This window comes from Myxine glutinosa, chromosome 5 (assembly GCF_964187855.1).
Source record: "Myxine glutinosa chromosome 5, kmMyxGlut1.1, whole genome shotgun sequence".
Lineage (NCBI taxonomy): Eukaryota > Metazoa > Chordata > Myxini > Myxiniformes > Myxinidae > Myxine > Myxine glutinosa.
The window spans coordinates 168,485,220-168,498,546 of NC_136265.1; the positions used below are offsets into that span (position 1 = coordinate 168,485,220).

Here is a 13,327-nt window from a genome sequence, read left to right on the forward strand (position 1 = left end):
TTTCACCACAACCCCTCCAGATTACTCACTCTGGACTAAGCACCAGCAACGACATTGTCCCTGCCAAATCAAACTCCATCTCCTGACCCTCTGACTTTGACCGTCAGTTTCTTGTGAATGAAGGTTAAGGGGTTGATCAAAGATCCAAAGTTAAGCCACTCGATAGCACTTTTTCCGGGAGGCCAAGCCGAGTATTCACTACATGGATGCCTTTAGGAACGTGGAGTTCACGGTTAGTCCGTGCAGGAAAGTTCTCTACATGGGCGCCTTGAGGAACGTGGAGTTCACGGTTAGTCCGTGCATGAAAGTTCACTACATGGACGCCTTTAGGAACGGCGTTCACGGTTAATCCGTGTAGGAATCTTGGCTCGGCGGCTCCGCCGCATTCAGTGCTTCAACTTCTCAGAACTTCCCTAATACTTAGGGTGGGACCACTTGTCCCTGTAGTCCCATGAATAGCGGTCTCCTTCTCGGCCACTACTTTGCCAATCCTTCCTTCGGGAGCGGCCGTAACTCAGGGAGCCTCCATAATAATATTGATTGCGGCCACCACCAAAACTACCGCCCAGTTGTCCTCTCCTGTAGACCTCTCGACGTCTACGAAATGCCTTCCCTACTGTTATGGTCCGACCCTCCAAATCCTTGCCATTCCAATTCTTCTCTGCCTCTCTGGCGTCTTTTGTGCTGGCAAACATGACAAAGCCGAACCCTCTTGACTGTTGCGTTTCCCAGTCTCTTACCAACCGCACTTTCACCAGCGGCCCATATCTGTTGAAGACAGAGGTCAGAACTTCTTCCTCTGTTTTGAAGTTCAGTCCCCCGACAAATAACTTGGCACTTTTGTCGCCATCCCGAGCTGGTGTGGCGTTATTTTCCCTGCTGGGCTCTTTACCAACCCTCAGGTTACCATAAACTTGACCCCCGGCCAAATCATTCCCGATAACCACAGATACACCCTCTACAGGAAGCGTGGCTTGTAAACCGACGGTGACCGGTCCTGACACCAAATCGGACTCCAAATGGATGACCTGAAGGGGAGCACTAACACCGCCCCCGATCCCCTGTAAACGAACACTATCCCCCGTTGCCGTCTCCTCGGACCATGGCAAAATGCCTTCAAGCATTAAAGATTGATGTGCCCCTGTGTCCCTCAATATCCTAACCGGTTTCCGGTTAGTCGAGGCTCCATCCCGTGACACAAACCCCTCTGAAATAAATGGTTGGTAACCCTTTTGATGGCGATTTCTCACAATGGCCATTGCGTTTGGAGTCGTAGTCGCCGGACTCCGCTCTGGGTCTTCGCTTTTCATGCGGTAACAACTGGACATCAAGTGTCCAGGTTTCTTGCAAAAAGCGCAAGTAGGCCCGGAGGAAAAACTCGTGGTCTGCCTCGGGCCCCCCGAACTATAAGTTTGTCTTGGGCCCGCATCCCTCTGATTTCGAACAGGTGGGGTATCATAGTTGTCCCCATAATCATCTCGAGGCCGCCGCCATGTATGGTCGTTCTCCGCACCTGCTGTTCCCCACCTCCCCTGCGGAGATCTAGGCGAGGAGTTAGGTTCGTGGACCCCTATTCGGTGGGTTAAGGCATAATCATCTGCCATGGTGGCTGCGTCCCACAACTTTGGTACCTTCTTTTCCTGCAGGTACACTTTGATGTCCTCGTGGACACACTGCTGGAATTCCTCCACCAGGATCAAGTCCCGCAATGTCTTGAAGTCTTTCCCGACTCCTTTTGACTCACACCACCGATCAAACATGTTTTCTTTTACTCTGGCAAACTCCACATGGGTCTCACTCTCCCTCTTCCTGGCATTCCTGAATTTTTGCCTGTAAGCTTCCGGAACCAACTCATACGCTTTGAGGATGTGCGTCTTCAGTACCTCATAATCTGCACATTGGTCCATTGGTAGCGCCGAATAAATTTCCTGAGCTTTCCCCACCAGCACACTTTGCACGAGTATGGTCCAGGCCTCCTCCGGCCAGTTTAATTGTCGAGCCACTTTCTCAAAGTGTGGGAAAAATTTCGCGACTTCCTTTTCACTGAACGGTGGAACCAGCCTCACATGTCTGCCCACATCCCAGGTTTTCTGGTTAGGTGTCGACCCCGTCAGCAAGGGTGGTGCCTCTCCCCGTTCTCTCATTAACTCCAGCTCCTTGAATTTGATTTCTTGCTGAAGCTCCATGTCACGTTCCTTTAATTCCCTTTCCGCTTTTCTCTCCTCTGCTTCGAGGTCCCTTGCAGCTCTCCTCTCCTCTGCTTTTCTCCCTTCTAACCTTTCCTGGAGTTCTCGTTCCACTCTCCTTTCCTCTGCTTCTGCTTTCCTTTCTTCTTCTTTTAACCTTTCCTGGAGTTCTCGTTCCACTCTCCTTTCCTCTGCTTGCTTCTCTTCTCTCCTCTCTTCTGCTTTCCTTTCTTCTTCTGCTATTTCCTTTTCTGCTTTCCTTTCTTCTTCTTTAATCCGTTCCTGGCTCCGTAATTGCAACTCCCAGTTTCCGGAGCTCAACATCTTCTGGTTCTTCGGGTAGCCACTCCCAGGCTAACTCGTCCCATGTTCCTAATCCCACCATAGATTGTATCACCGTGGCCTGCAACTCTGCCTTCCTCAAATTAGTTCGGACCTCCAAGTTAAAATGTTTGGCCAATTTCAAGAGGTCCGACTTTAGCAACGCTCGGAACTGTGCCTCACTCGGGGTTACCCCAAAGTTCTGTGCCACAAACGCCATGGTGCCTATCGTTAACACCTGTTAACCTTCACCCAAGACTTTACCCCAATTTCTCAAAAAATTTACCAATTAATAATTAATTAATAAATTTTAATTAATAAAAAAATTATTATTTTATTATTTTATACAATTTTAAATCCCGGACGTAGACCCAATTGCGAAACCGCAAATCGTAATTTGGACGAGCCCCCAATTCTGTTACGTGGTCCCCTCGGTGAATACCTGGTCTCGGTGACCCCCGGACCGTGAGAGGAACTTCGCCAGAAAGCTGTATTATATATGCGCTTTCGCCACGCAATCCATATGAATTTCACCCAAGAGACAACTGACGTTCAAGGATATATTTCAATGGTAATGATACCATACAATTTCAATGACACAACCACGGAGATTTTCCCCGAGCAATCAACCATACACAACCATCAACAATTCCCCCTTCACAAGCACTTCCCTATGAGTAAGATGGCCATCTTATATATGTGTGTCCCGGTGAGTACTCACAACCCCCTTTTGGTCTCGGTCCCGCACAATGTCTCTGGGCCCCTCCTGACCAAGATGATGGTCGGCGTCGCCGCACTCGGGCGGTTGAACGAACCCCGGGTGGACGTGTTTCCACCGGGCAGGTATCGTACCCGGCACCCCGGCTACAGCCCCTCGCGGCCACGTGAAGCGGGGACGGGAAAGTAAGCCAAAAGCCCCACGCCGCTTGCCAGGCGTGTTAGGCCCCAACGGGCGACCCGTACGCGTCTTTTTAGACGGGGTCGCGCACGGCGCCAAACGCTGGGTCGGTGCACGGCCACACGACAGGTTGCCGTCCACCGGGCAGGTATCCGTCCCGGTAACTCCTCTCGCCAGACAGGCTCGGGAACGCCGCTTTTCCACACGGCTCAATCAATCCCACCTTTCGTCGGTGCGGGGCGAGGAAGAAGAATCCCGTCCTTTTTTCCTCGTGTCTTTTCCTCTTCCGTTTCCGGTCACTTCCGTTTCCGGCCACTTGTTCAGAAGGGCTCCTGACCCTCCAATCACAACAACCCTTAATATACTACACACGGATAAGCAAAGACCTGAATGGTAATCCACATACATTCACATAAATATGTAACACGTTGAACAAAATACTTCCGTTGAACGGACTTCCGTTGAACTTGGGGACGACTAAGAAGAAGACCTTTGTTGGTCGAAAGCTTGTCGAAAATTAAAGATCGACGTCCTGAAGCTACGTCCGCGTCTGATTTAATCTCCCGATTATTTATTTAATGGAAATGAGACGCCCTGCTCATACTGTGGAGTTTCTACTATTTCTCACTGTTATATATATATTTATATACATTGTATAAAACATACAATTATATTTACATATTAAATTTATCAATTGAGATGTGATAACAAATAGGAAAAATCAAATATCATTGCTGATAGTGAGACCCGGTGTTGTTGTTCATTTACCAGTATTGCTGCCGATTTGCTTTGTTACAGGCGAAGAATATGGCAATCAAGAGGTTGCAGTTTATCGAACGATACAATGACCATACAAGTTAGTATTATTTTGGATTGTGTACATTCTTGTTACCTCCACCTCCGAAGGTGGATTGATGTTATGTTTTCACTCCTGTCTCTTTGTCTGCCTTGAGAAGGAGATCTAAAAATCATTATGAACGGAATCAGACAAAACTTGGTGGATGAGTTGGGTGTGTGACACGGACGAATTGATTCGATTTTGGTGAAGATCCGGATACAATAATTTTTTAAGTGATTCTTCACCATTCATCATTCATCGAGCCAAAACTGATATATCGCATGATATTTTAAAAAAATCACGGACGGATTCGGAGGAAACGAGGTGGATGAGTTGGTTAGGTGACGAGTACAAGCCGATTGGATTTTGGTTCAGGTCCGGATACAGATCCGGCATATCAGTGGGATACAAAACGTAAACTGTTCAGCTTGGCGGTGGTATGCGCTCTTCGAGTGCCTTCCTAGTTATTTATTTATTTTTGTAACTGTCAAGATCAACATTTTCTTGAGAGAATAGTCTGTTGCCTTTTGGGAATTATCAGGACGATTGGTGACTGACAGTCTATGTTATGCCATTGATTACTTCATGACATGTGGACCATTCTGTGGAGGGAATTGTTAAACTTGCTTTTGTGCTGTTCACATTGTAATGTTGATCATTCTTGTAAGTGAAATTCTGTTTTTGTGGTATGGCAGTTTATCATGACATTGTGACAACGTTCCACAAGACAACAATATCTATGAAGAAGAAAAGCAACGGTAATGCTTACATTCTTTTCTTTTTTATACTTTCATATTAGAGTGGTCCTTGATTTTCAAGTTCATATTTTCAACACTTAACCCCTAATTTTGTTCCAAAATATAATTAAATAATTCACACCAATTTTATCCATATTGATGAACATTTAGGGGTTGCTCGATGAAGTTGAAGTTTTACCTTGTGACTTGCATACATATATTCTGAATATGGTGAGCCTGTATTGGTGGCATTCCTCCATGTGAAGTGTTGTGAAAATCAATCAAGTCCACAACTTTGTCCCAGAGGTAGGTTTCATAACAATCAGATCTCTGGCATCATCCTGTAAAATACAATCATGCAATATATATCAGGATCTTGGCATCATATAGGAAGGATCGATAATATTAGTCAATGCAAGCAAGCCTAGAGTATGAGCGGGTACGTACCATCCGAGTCTACATGTCATAGAATAATGTCGCAGGAGTGGCCCGACGTCGCGGACGTCTGAGGTCTTATAGACGCCTCTCAGTGGTTTAAGTGAGCATCACACCTGGGTTCCACTTTGATACATTTTCACTACATTCTCCCCGCCGTTAGAACTACACTGCCGCTAGGCAGGAATCTAGCGTGTGTCAGCATTAATTGATTAGTGAAGTCAATCCATGTCAGTCGGTCCATCCGTAGCGGTCAGGGCGGCGAATTACCCTGCCAGCACGGGTCCGGAAACTACCGGGTACGACATCCCCAAGCCCGGAGTCCCCTGCATCGGAGTAGCCGCCGGAGGCAGGTGTCGGAGGGGGCACCTCAGTGCCTTCAGGCAGGGGTGTATCTGGCGAAGGGAGGGACGGCAGATGCTCCATAGGGGGAGCTTCGGGAGAGTCCATAGACTCATAAATCGGTTCGTCGATATCCCTATAAGGGTCGATGACCCCAAAAGGGGCGAGATGGCGTACGGAGACAGTAGACTCACGTCCATCTGCCGTCATCACACGAGCATGCTCGGGATTAGCCTGGAGTACCTGCACCTTATCCACTAAGGGATCGTACTTGCTCGTGCGAACCGCACGTTTGAGATAGGCCGGCCCCGGCTCAGCGAGCCAACTGGGTAAAGATCGGATACTACCCGAGCTTCTAGGGTGGTGGAACAGTCTGTCGTGAGGAGTCTGGTTGGTGGCCGTACATAGTAGAGCCCTGATCGAGTTCAGCGCCGCAGGTAGCGACCAAGCCCATTTATCTAGGCCCCGGCCGAGGGTCCTGAGGCTTAGCATGACGGCCCTCCATATGATCCCATTGAAGCGTTCGACCTGCCCATTCGCCTGTGGTCTGTACGGAGTGGTGTAACTCGAAGCGACATTATTTTGGAGCAAGAAGCACCTCACTTCCTGGGACAGGAACACCGCACCCCGATCTGTATGCACGTAGGCCGGATACCCAAACATAGAAAACAAATTCTGCAGGCACTGTATGACTTTGGCAGCCGTCATATCTGCGCATGTGAAAGCGAAAGGGAATCGCGAGTACTCATCAACGATCGTGAGCAGATAACGAGAGTTACTCGACACCGGCAGCGGGCCTTTGAAATCCATCGCCAATCTCTCCCACGGTCTAGTAGCCCTGACCAGCGTCCCCACGGGAGGGTTGTAAAAACGCGGTTTGAGTTCCGCACATGCAGTGCAGTCGCGGCAGACCCGGCGGATGTCCTCAACCGAGTACGGCAGATTACCACGACGCACAAAATGAGCGAAACGCGTCACCCTAGGATGACACATAGTGACGTGCAAAGCGCGCAGACCCTCCAAAGTTATGAGACCCGCACACATAGCCGGCCTCGATAAGGTGTCGGCGACCAGGTTATCCTTCCCCAGCCGATATTTGATGGTGTAGCAGAAGTCGGCGAGTTCGATACGCCAGCGAGTGATTTTCTCATTCTTAATGCGTTGAGCATGTAAGGTGTCGTACATAAACGCCACGCTTTGTTGGTCCGTGATGATTTGGAAGCATCGCCCGAGCAAGTACGTACGCCATCGCCGAATCGACTCGACGATCGCGTCCACTTCCTTTTCGACAAACGAATGCCTCCGCTCAGCGGAGGTGAGAGTCCGCGAAAAGAAAGCCACAGGGCGCCCCCCCTGGGAGAGAGTTGCCGCTATCGCATGATCCGAGGTATCACTTTCTAAGACGAAAGATTTGCTCTCGTCGATCGTCGCCACAGCGGCGCCAGCGATGTCGGACTTAAGGCCCCTAAAGGCAGCCAAGGTGGCTGGGCTCATGGGGAACGCGTCACAGGCCACAAGTGGGCGGAGTTTCACGGAGAAATTTTGCACCCACTTAGAGTAATGGGCGAACAGCCCGAGAGCACGCTTCAGCGAAGCTCGATCCCAGGGCGGGGCCATATCGAGCGAGGGTCGCAGACGCGCCTTATCAGGAGCAACAGAGCCGTGGGTCACGGTGTACCCCAGAAGATCTATCGTGTGCATGGAGTAACGACACTTAGCCTCATTCATGGTTAAGCGATACCTCTGCGCGACCTCGAGGAAACGCTTCAGATTCGCATCATGATGCCCCTGGTCATGCCCGCAAACCGTAAGATTGTCCAAATATACAAAGACATCGGTCAAGTTCTCCTTAGCGATGAGGTCGTCCATAGCCCTCTGAAAACAGGAAACCCCGTTCGTCACCCCAAAAGGTAGTCGGGTGAACTGGTATAACCTTTGACCTGATTCAAAGGCGGTATAGATGCGGTCGACCCCGGAGATGGGGATCTGATGATACGCACTACGTAGATCGAGAGTGCTATAGACTGAGTACTGGGCAACCTGTCGAACCAGGGCGTCCATTCCCGGAAGGGGGTAGGCGTCCAGCTGTGTAAATTGATTAATCGTCTGCGAATAGTCGATTACCATTCGTTTGCAATGCGCTTCACTTCGCACCACTAAGACCTGTGCCCGCCGTGGCGACCGGCTAGGTTCTATGATACCTTCCTTTAAGAGCTGGGCTGTCTCTTCCGCAATGAATTGCGCGTCAGCTCGTGAGTAGCGCCGCGATTTTACCGCTACCGGTGTGCAGTCCGTGGTCATATTGGGGAACAGCGACAGAGGCTCAATTTCCATCCCTGCGAGTGCACAAACAGCAAGCGTATCAGTACCACCAAATTCCATTTACAAACGTCCGTGTCGCTTAAGAAAGTCATGTCCTAACAAGATATCAGCACGTAATGCAGGTAAGACCATGAGATGTACATCTGGAAACATTCGTCCCTTTATCACCAGCTTCAATCGACATTCCCCTTTTGTGTTGAGCCTAAGCCCTTGGTAGGCCATAAAGATCCGACGGCATGTCCCGAGGATCGGCCATACGTGTTTTTGCACCAGTCGATGATCGATATAACTATCTGTGGACCCTGTATCGATTAGAGCCCGTGCAAAAATTCCTTCGATCATAAGTGGGATGATGGCCTGAGCCAGGCCGGGCGGTTCGGCAGAAGCCGATAGTACATGGGCTTATGTTGGGAAACCAAAGTTTGTGGACCGTTTTGCTAGATTCTTGGCAACTATGAAATGATACGATATGGCAACTGCAAAAATGACTCGGCAACGATATGAAATCTTTCCTCTTCTCCAATGGCTTGATCTCTGATCATCAATTTGGTTTCAGACCTGGACACTCTACTCTGGACATGCTGCTTCTGCTTTCTCAACAATGGATGGAGGTCCTCAATGCCAAACAGGAAATTAGAGCAGTCTCCCTTGACATATCACGTGCCTTCGATACGGTCTGGCACCCCGCGCTGCTAACCAAACTCTCCTCTTTTGGTATCAATGGAAATCTCCACGCATGGCTGGCGGACTTCCTCTCTAGTCGTAGTCAACGTGTGGCCCTGAATGGGTTTCTCTCATCTCCTCTTCCTGTTCAGGCTGGAGTTCCACAAGGCAGTGTTCTGGGCCCTGTGCTTTTTCTGGTCTTCATCAATGATCTCTCTGACTCTCTTGAAAATCCTCTGTATCTCTTTGCTGATGACTCTACTCTCTGTCGCTCCATTCTTCATCCCTCAGATCGGCAGTCTGCTGCCTTCTCACTCTCTGCAGACCTGGACAAAATCACAGACTGGGCAAACAAGTGGAACATCTCTTTCAATCCTGACAAATCTCACACTCTTACGATGTCTCTCCGAAAAGACCGACTGGACAACCCTCCCATCCACTTTCTGAATAATCCTCTCCAAGAAGTTCTGTCACTCAAGCTTTTGGGTCTCACTATCTGCCATGATCTTTCCTGGGAAAACCACATTTCAAATCTGGCCTCCAAAGCCAGTTGCCGACTGGGCATCTTCCGTCGTGCAAAGTCCTTCCTTGGCACACCTGAGCTCCTCACCACATACAAGGCTTTCATCCGCAGCTCAATGGAATACTGCTCTCCCCTCTGGGCTGGTGCTCCTGCCTCACACCTAGCTCGTCTTCACGCTGTTGAAACCAAAGCATTCAGAATCATTGGAATCTCCCGCGATGAAGCTAACTCCAAGGGCCTCTCACTCACTCACCGCAGGCAGGTTGGTGGTCTTTCCATCTTCTACCGACTCCTCTCTGGCCTTGCCCCCCCAGCTCTCTCTGGGCTCTGTCCCGCAAATATTCCTACAGGTCGCACAAGATCTGCCTGCAACCCTCTTATGGTCAAACTGCCAAAATCAAGACTCTCTGCTCACCTTCACTCCTTCATTCCTCCCTTCTCCCGCCTCTGGAACAAACTCCCTCACTCTCTTCAATCCCACTCCACCCTCCAGGTCTTTAAAACTGCTGTTCACCACCATCTCTTATCTTCCCCCGTCCAAAACCTTGATCTTTTCTACCCCCGCTAATTTCACCCCAATTCCACTTTTTTGAAATACCAACTTCTGTCCTGGAAGTCCTTGGTGTCCTTGTGTTTTATACTTCTCCCTCCACCCCCCACCCCCCTTCCCACGCCTCCTCCCCCCAAGCCCTCTCCCTTCCACACATCTCCCTGCTCTCAAATGTTGTGTTTGTGTGCTTCCCCTTCTCTCCCCATCTTGTTTTCCGCTCCCTCTTTTTGTGTGTTTTGTTTGTCTGGTTGATTTGTTTGTGAAGTAAATGTTAGCTCTTTCACGAGCCTCGATTCAGTATACAAAAAAAAAAAAAAAAAAAAAAAAAAAATAGGCTTAAATCACTCTAAATAGCATATAAAATAAAAAAATTGCTGTTGCCAAATTTTCACAACATCTTCATGGCGGCCATCTTGGATTTCAAGATGGCCACCATTTCGGACCTATTTTGCCTTATATCTCACTTATTAATCAAGGTATCAGCACAAGAATAGTGTCCTTACCCACATTTTCGGGGTCAAGGAAGACGATGGTGATAATCAGATTTCAGCTGGATGGCCAACATCTTTATAATTTCAAGATGGCCGCCATTTTTAATCAAAGTATGAGCAAACATAGCCTAGTGTCTTAGTCTGAGACAATTGATGAAGACTAGTTGTGGTGGCTAGCAACCATCATAGACTTAAGCCTTTTCTGAAAGCAATGCTACAGTTTGTTAATCAGTTTGTTTCATCAAACAACTCCTATCAAAAATCCAAACGACGGGCTCTCTACTGATCAAATACAATGTCATTCCCAATAGGCTGGGCATCAGTGTTGCAGCATTTCTCCAAATCAGCATCACAGTTACACAATTCGGTACAGACTACATTCCTAGCTTTGCATGAACACCTGCGTGAACACAATTTGCTAGGACTCTTTGCAGCTCGTCCACAGCCACAGCGAACAAGTTGGAGAATTGAGGCTGGAGTAATTGCAACCTGCGTCAGGACTGGTCTCAATTCGCCTCCAACAGTTTCCCATCCCAAGGTGTTTGGGTCGATCACAGTTGGATTTAGAGTTAGATCTTGTGCCCACGTGTGTGCTTGCAAATGAGCACGCTGGACATGCTCTTTCCAGGCACCAGCAGTTGGTGTTAGTTTCTCGACTCCCTGATCAGCCTTCAGCTGGCGGAATAGGTGCCATTGTAGTTCAGCAGCACTTCTTATTGTGACACCTTTCGGACAGAAGAGGCGACAGAAATACTCTTCACATCCTTCTAGGACAGCATCAGATGGTTTATCACCCTCTCCAAGCTGAGCAATTGTGACACGACTGTTTGACTACTTTCAGTGAATGCCTTGAAGCAAGTTGTTTTACTCTTGCCCTGAATGTGGCCAGTGGTGTCACAGCTGGTGAGAGCATGCCAATTAACAAGTGCTTTTGCCCTCTGAGCACCAAGCTGTTCATAGATTGGCCTTAGTAAGATTTTCCGACGGTTTTTTCCAGTGCCCATGATAACTGCAGCATCACTTCCTAGGTCATCACTTCGACGTAGAGCAAGTAACAACACATCTGTGTCTGGGGAATAGATACTCACAATGAATCCTGTTTTCACAAGTTGCACTGCATGCAAAATCATGAGTGTGTCAGCTTCCTCCTGGCTACTGACCTCTTTAGCAATTTCACATTCAAAATTGCTCTGGACACTTCTCCTTGTCACTGTTGATCAATCTATTTGCCAGGAAGAGTGTCAGTGAACCCTTTGTGACATTACTAGCAAGGAATGACTTGGTGTCCTTTATTTTGGTTTGCTCATCAACAATATAGTTTTTCACTGCCTTGGTCTTGCCTCTACGACGTTCCCTTGTTCCTTCCTTCAATGATGCATCAATTGTGTAATTGTCAAACACAACCCGAAGCTGCTCATAAGCACGTCCTCTGCATTCGGCTAGCTGTACATACGCTGTGCCTAGCTCCTTGCAGTTCTGTAATTTCTTGACTCATTAATTCTTGCAATAGCGCCATTCCATCAACAATTAAGCATGTCCTGGGTCTTTCTTGCACATTCTCAGGGTGTTCTGCAAGTTATTCAGCATGGTCACTTGAGTTTGTGTCATCACTGGATTTCACAAGACCCTCCAGGAGTGATATGATCTTGCTCTTGTCGGTGGTGGGGTGGACCATTCCATTTGGCTGGAGAAGAGTTCTATTGGTATTGGACAGTTCATGTGCCCCTACCACTTCCTCTCGATCCACTGCTTCCCTCGATGACCTTGCAATGACTAGTAGTCGAGCAAACAGGGATGTCGTCACTTTCAGTGCCACTACCTCACTACCAGTTTTCACCAACAGGTCTTTGCCAACCGAATTCCAAGATGGCAATTTCAATTTGGTCATTGTCGACCACAGGTTTTGGTTTCCCTTTATTCTCTTTTCTACAAATGCACTGTAAGCCTCCTGTCCGAATTTCTCTGCATTAAGAATTCCTTCCTCCACAGCTTTAGGAATCACCTCAATTGCAGCATCTATTGCTGTCCTTCTTGCCTTTTTGCCATGAATGACAGAAAGTTTTTGGCCTTGACCATCGGTAATATCACAACAAATGTTCTCACGGATCTTCTGTAACAGCCTGCCCCTGGTGATGCTGTGATTCTGAATACCATAGTCCCGCATCATGTTACTGTAGACCTCATCAGCCTCAGGTGTTGAGACAAACTGTCCATCATCGATGCAATCCTGTAATTCAGCGAAGAACTCAATTTCAGCTGATACAAATCTCTCTCTCTGTCCTAAGTCCCCATCACCACTTTGGTCACCTGCACAATTTTTGCGCTGTGGCATTTGCACGTAGCGACTCCAGTTGGAGGTCAAACAGCTCTTATGGTAGGTTATGTCCCTTGCAAGAAAATCTCCCTCAACGAGAAAGTCCACAAGGTTGAGTTTCCAGACACTGTTGTCACTGTTTTCCACAATCTGTTTAACTGACCTACCAATATCTTTACTTCTACACTCACAGCGTATCTCTTATGCGGTCTTTTTGTCCTGTTTCACAGTCTGACAGAAAAAGCACATATTCCGGCAGAATGATGGTACTGTCGACCGTGTCTGCCTTTCTGCTGGTGCTGAACAGGAGGCTTCCTCTGGAATAGGAGTTGTTGATGGTCTTCCTCGTTTCTTACCTCCGGTCAGAACACGAGTGTCCATTTGACTTGTGGCTTGTTCATATCGTCCTTTATCACGTTCAATATGCTGTATATCTGTCAGCATACCGTAACAGCTCCGATGCCATAATGCTTTTCTTGACATCAGATCACCAGCGGATAAGCCTTGCAGTCTTTGATTTATGGCCACATATGTCGGATTCCTGTATGTATCTCGTTTGGTGAGATTTCGCAAAAATGTCTCATATGTATCTGCCTGTGGTGTGCTTAAAGGCTCAAGCACTTTCCTTTTTATGTATTACTTCCCTTGGCATAGCAAACAAAGACTGAAGTCAATGGGCTTCTTTTTAGCAGCAGGTTCCTCTGGCG

At 48.1% G+C, this 13,327-nt stretch overlaps 1 protein-coding gene across 2 annotated transcripts in view; it reads left to right on the plus strand.

The window, feature by feature from the left end:
* MRPS5 (mitochondrial ribosomal protein S5) overlaps nucleotides 1-13,327 on the plus strand; it is a 65,270-nt gene that overhangs the window by 39,146 nt on the left and 12,797 nt on the right. For both annotated transcript variants that reach the window (XM_068115603.2, XM_078779041.1), the window contains exons 8-9: nucleotides 4,204-4,261; nucleotides 4,939-5,001. In XM_068115603.2, coding sequence (XP_067971704.2) covers nucleotides 4,204-4,261; nucleotides 4,939-5,001 — 121 coding nt within the window. The remainder of the gene's footprint in view (nucleotides 1-4,203; nucleotides 4,262-4,938; nucleotides 5,002-13,327) is intronic.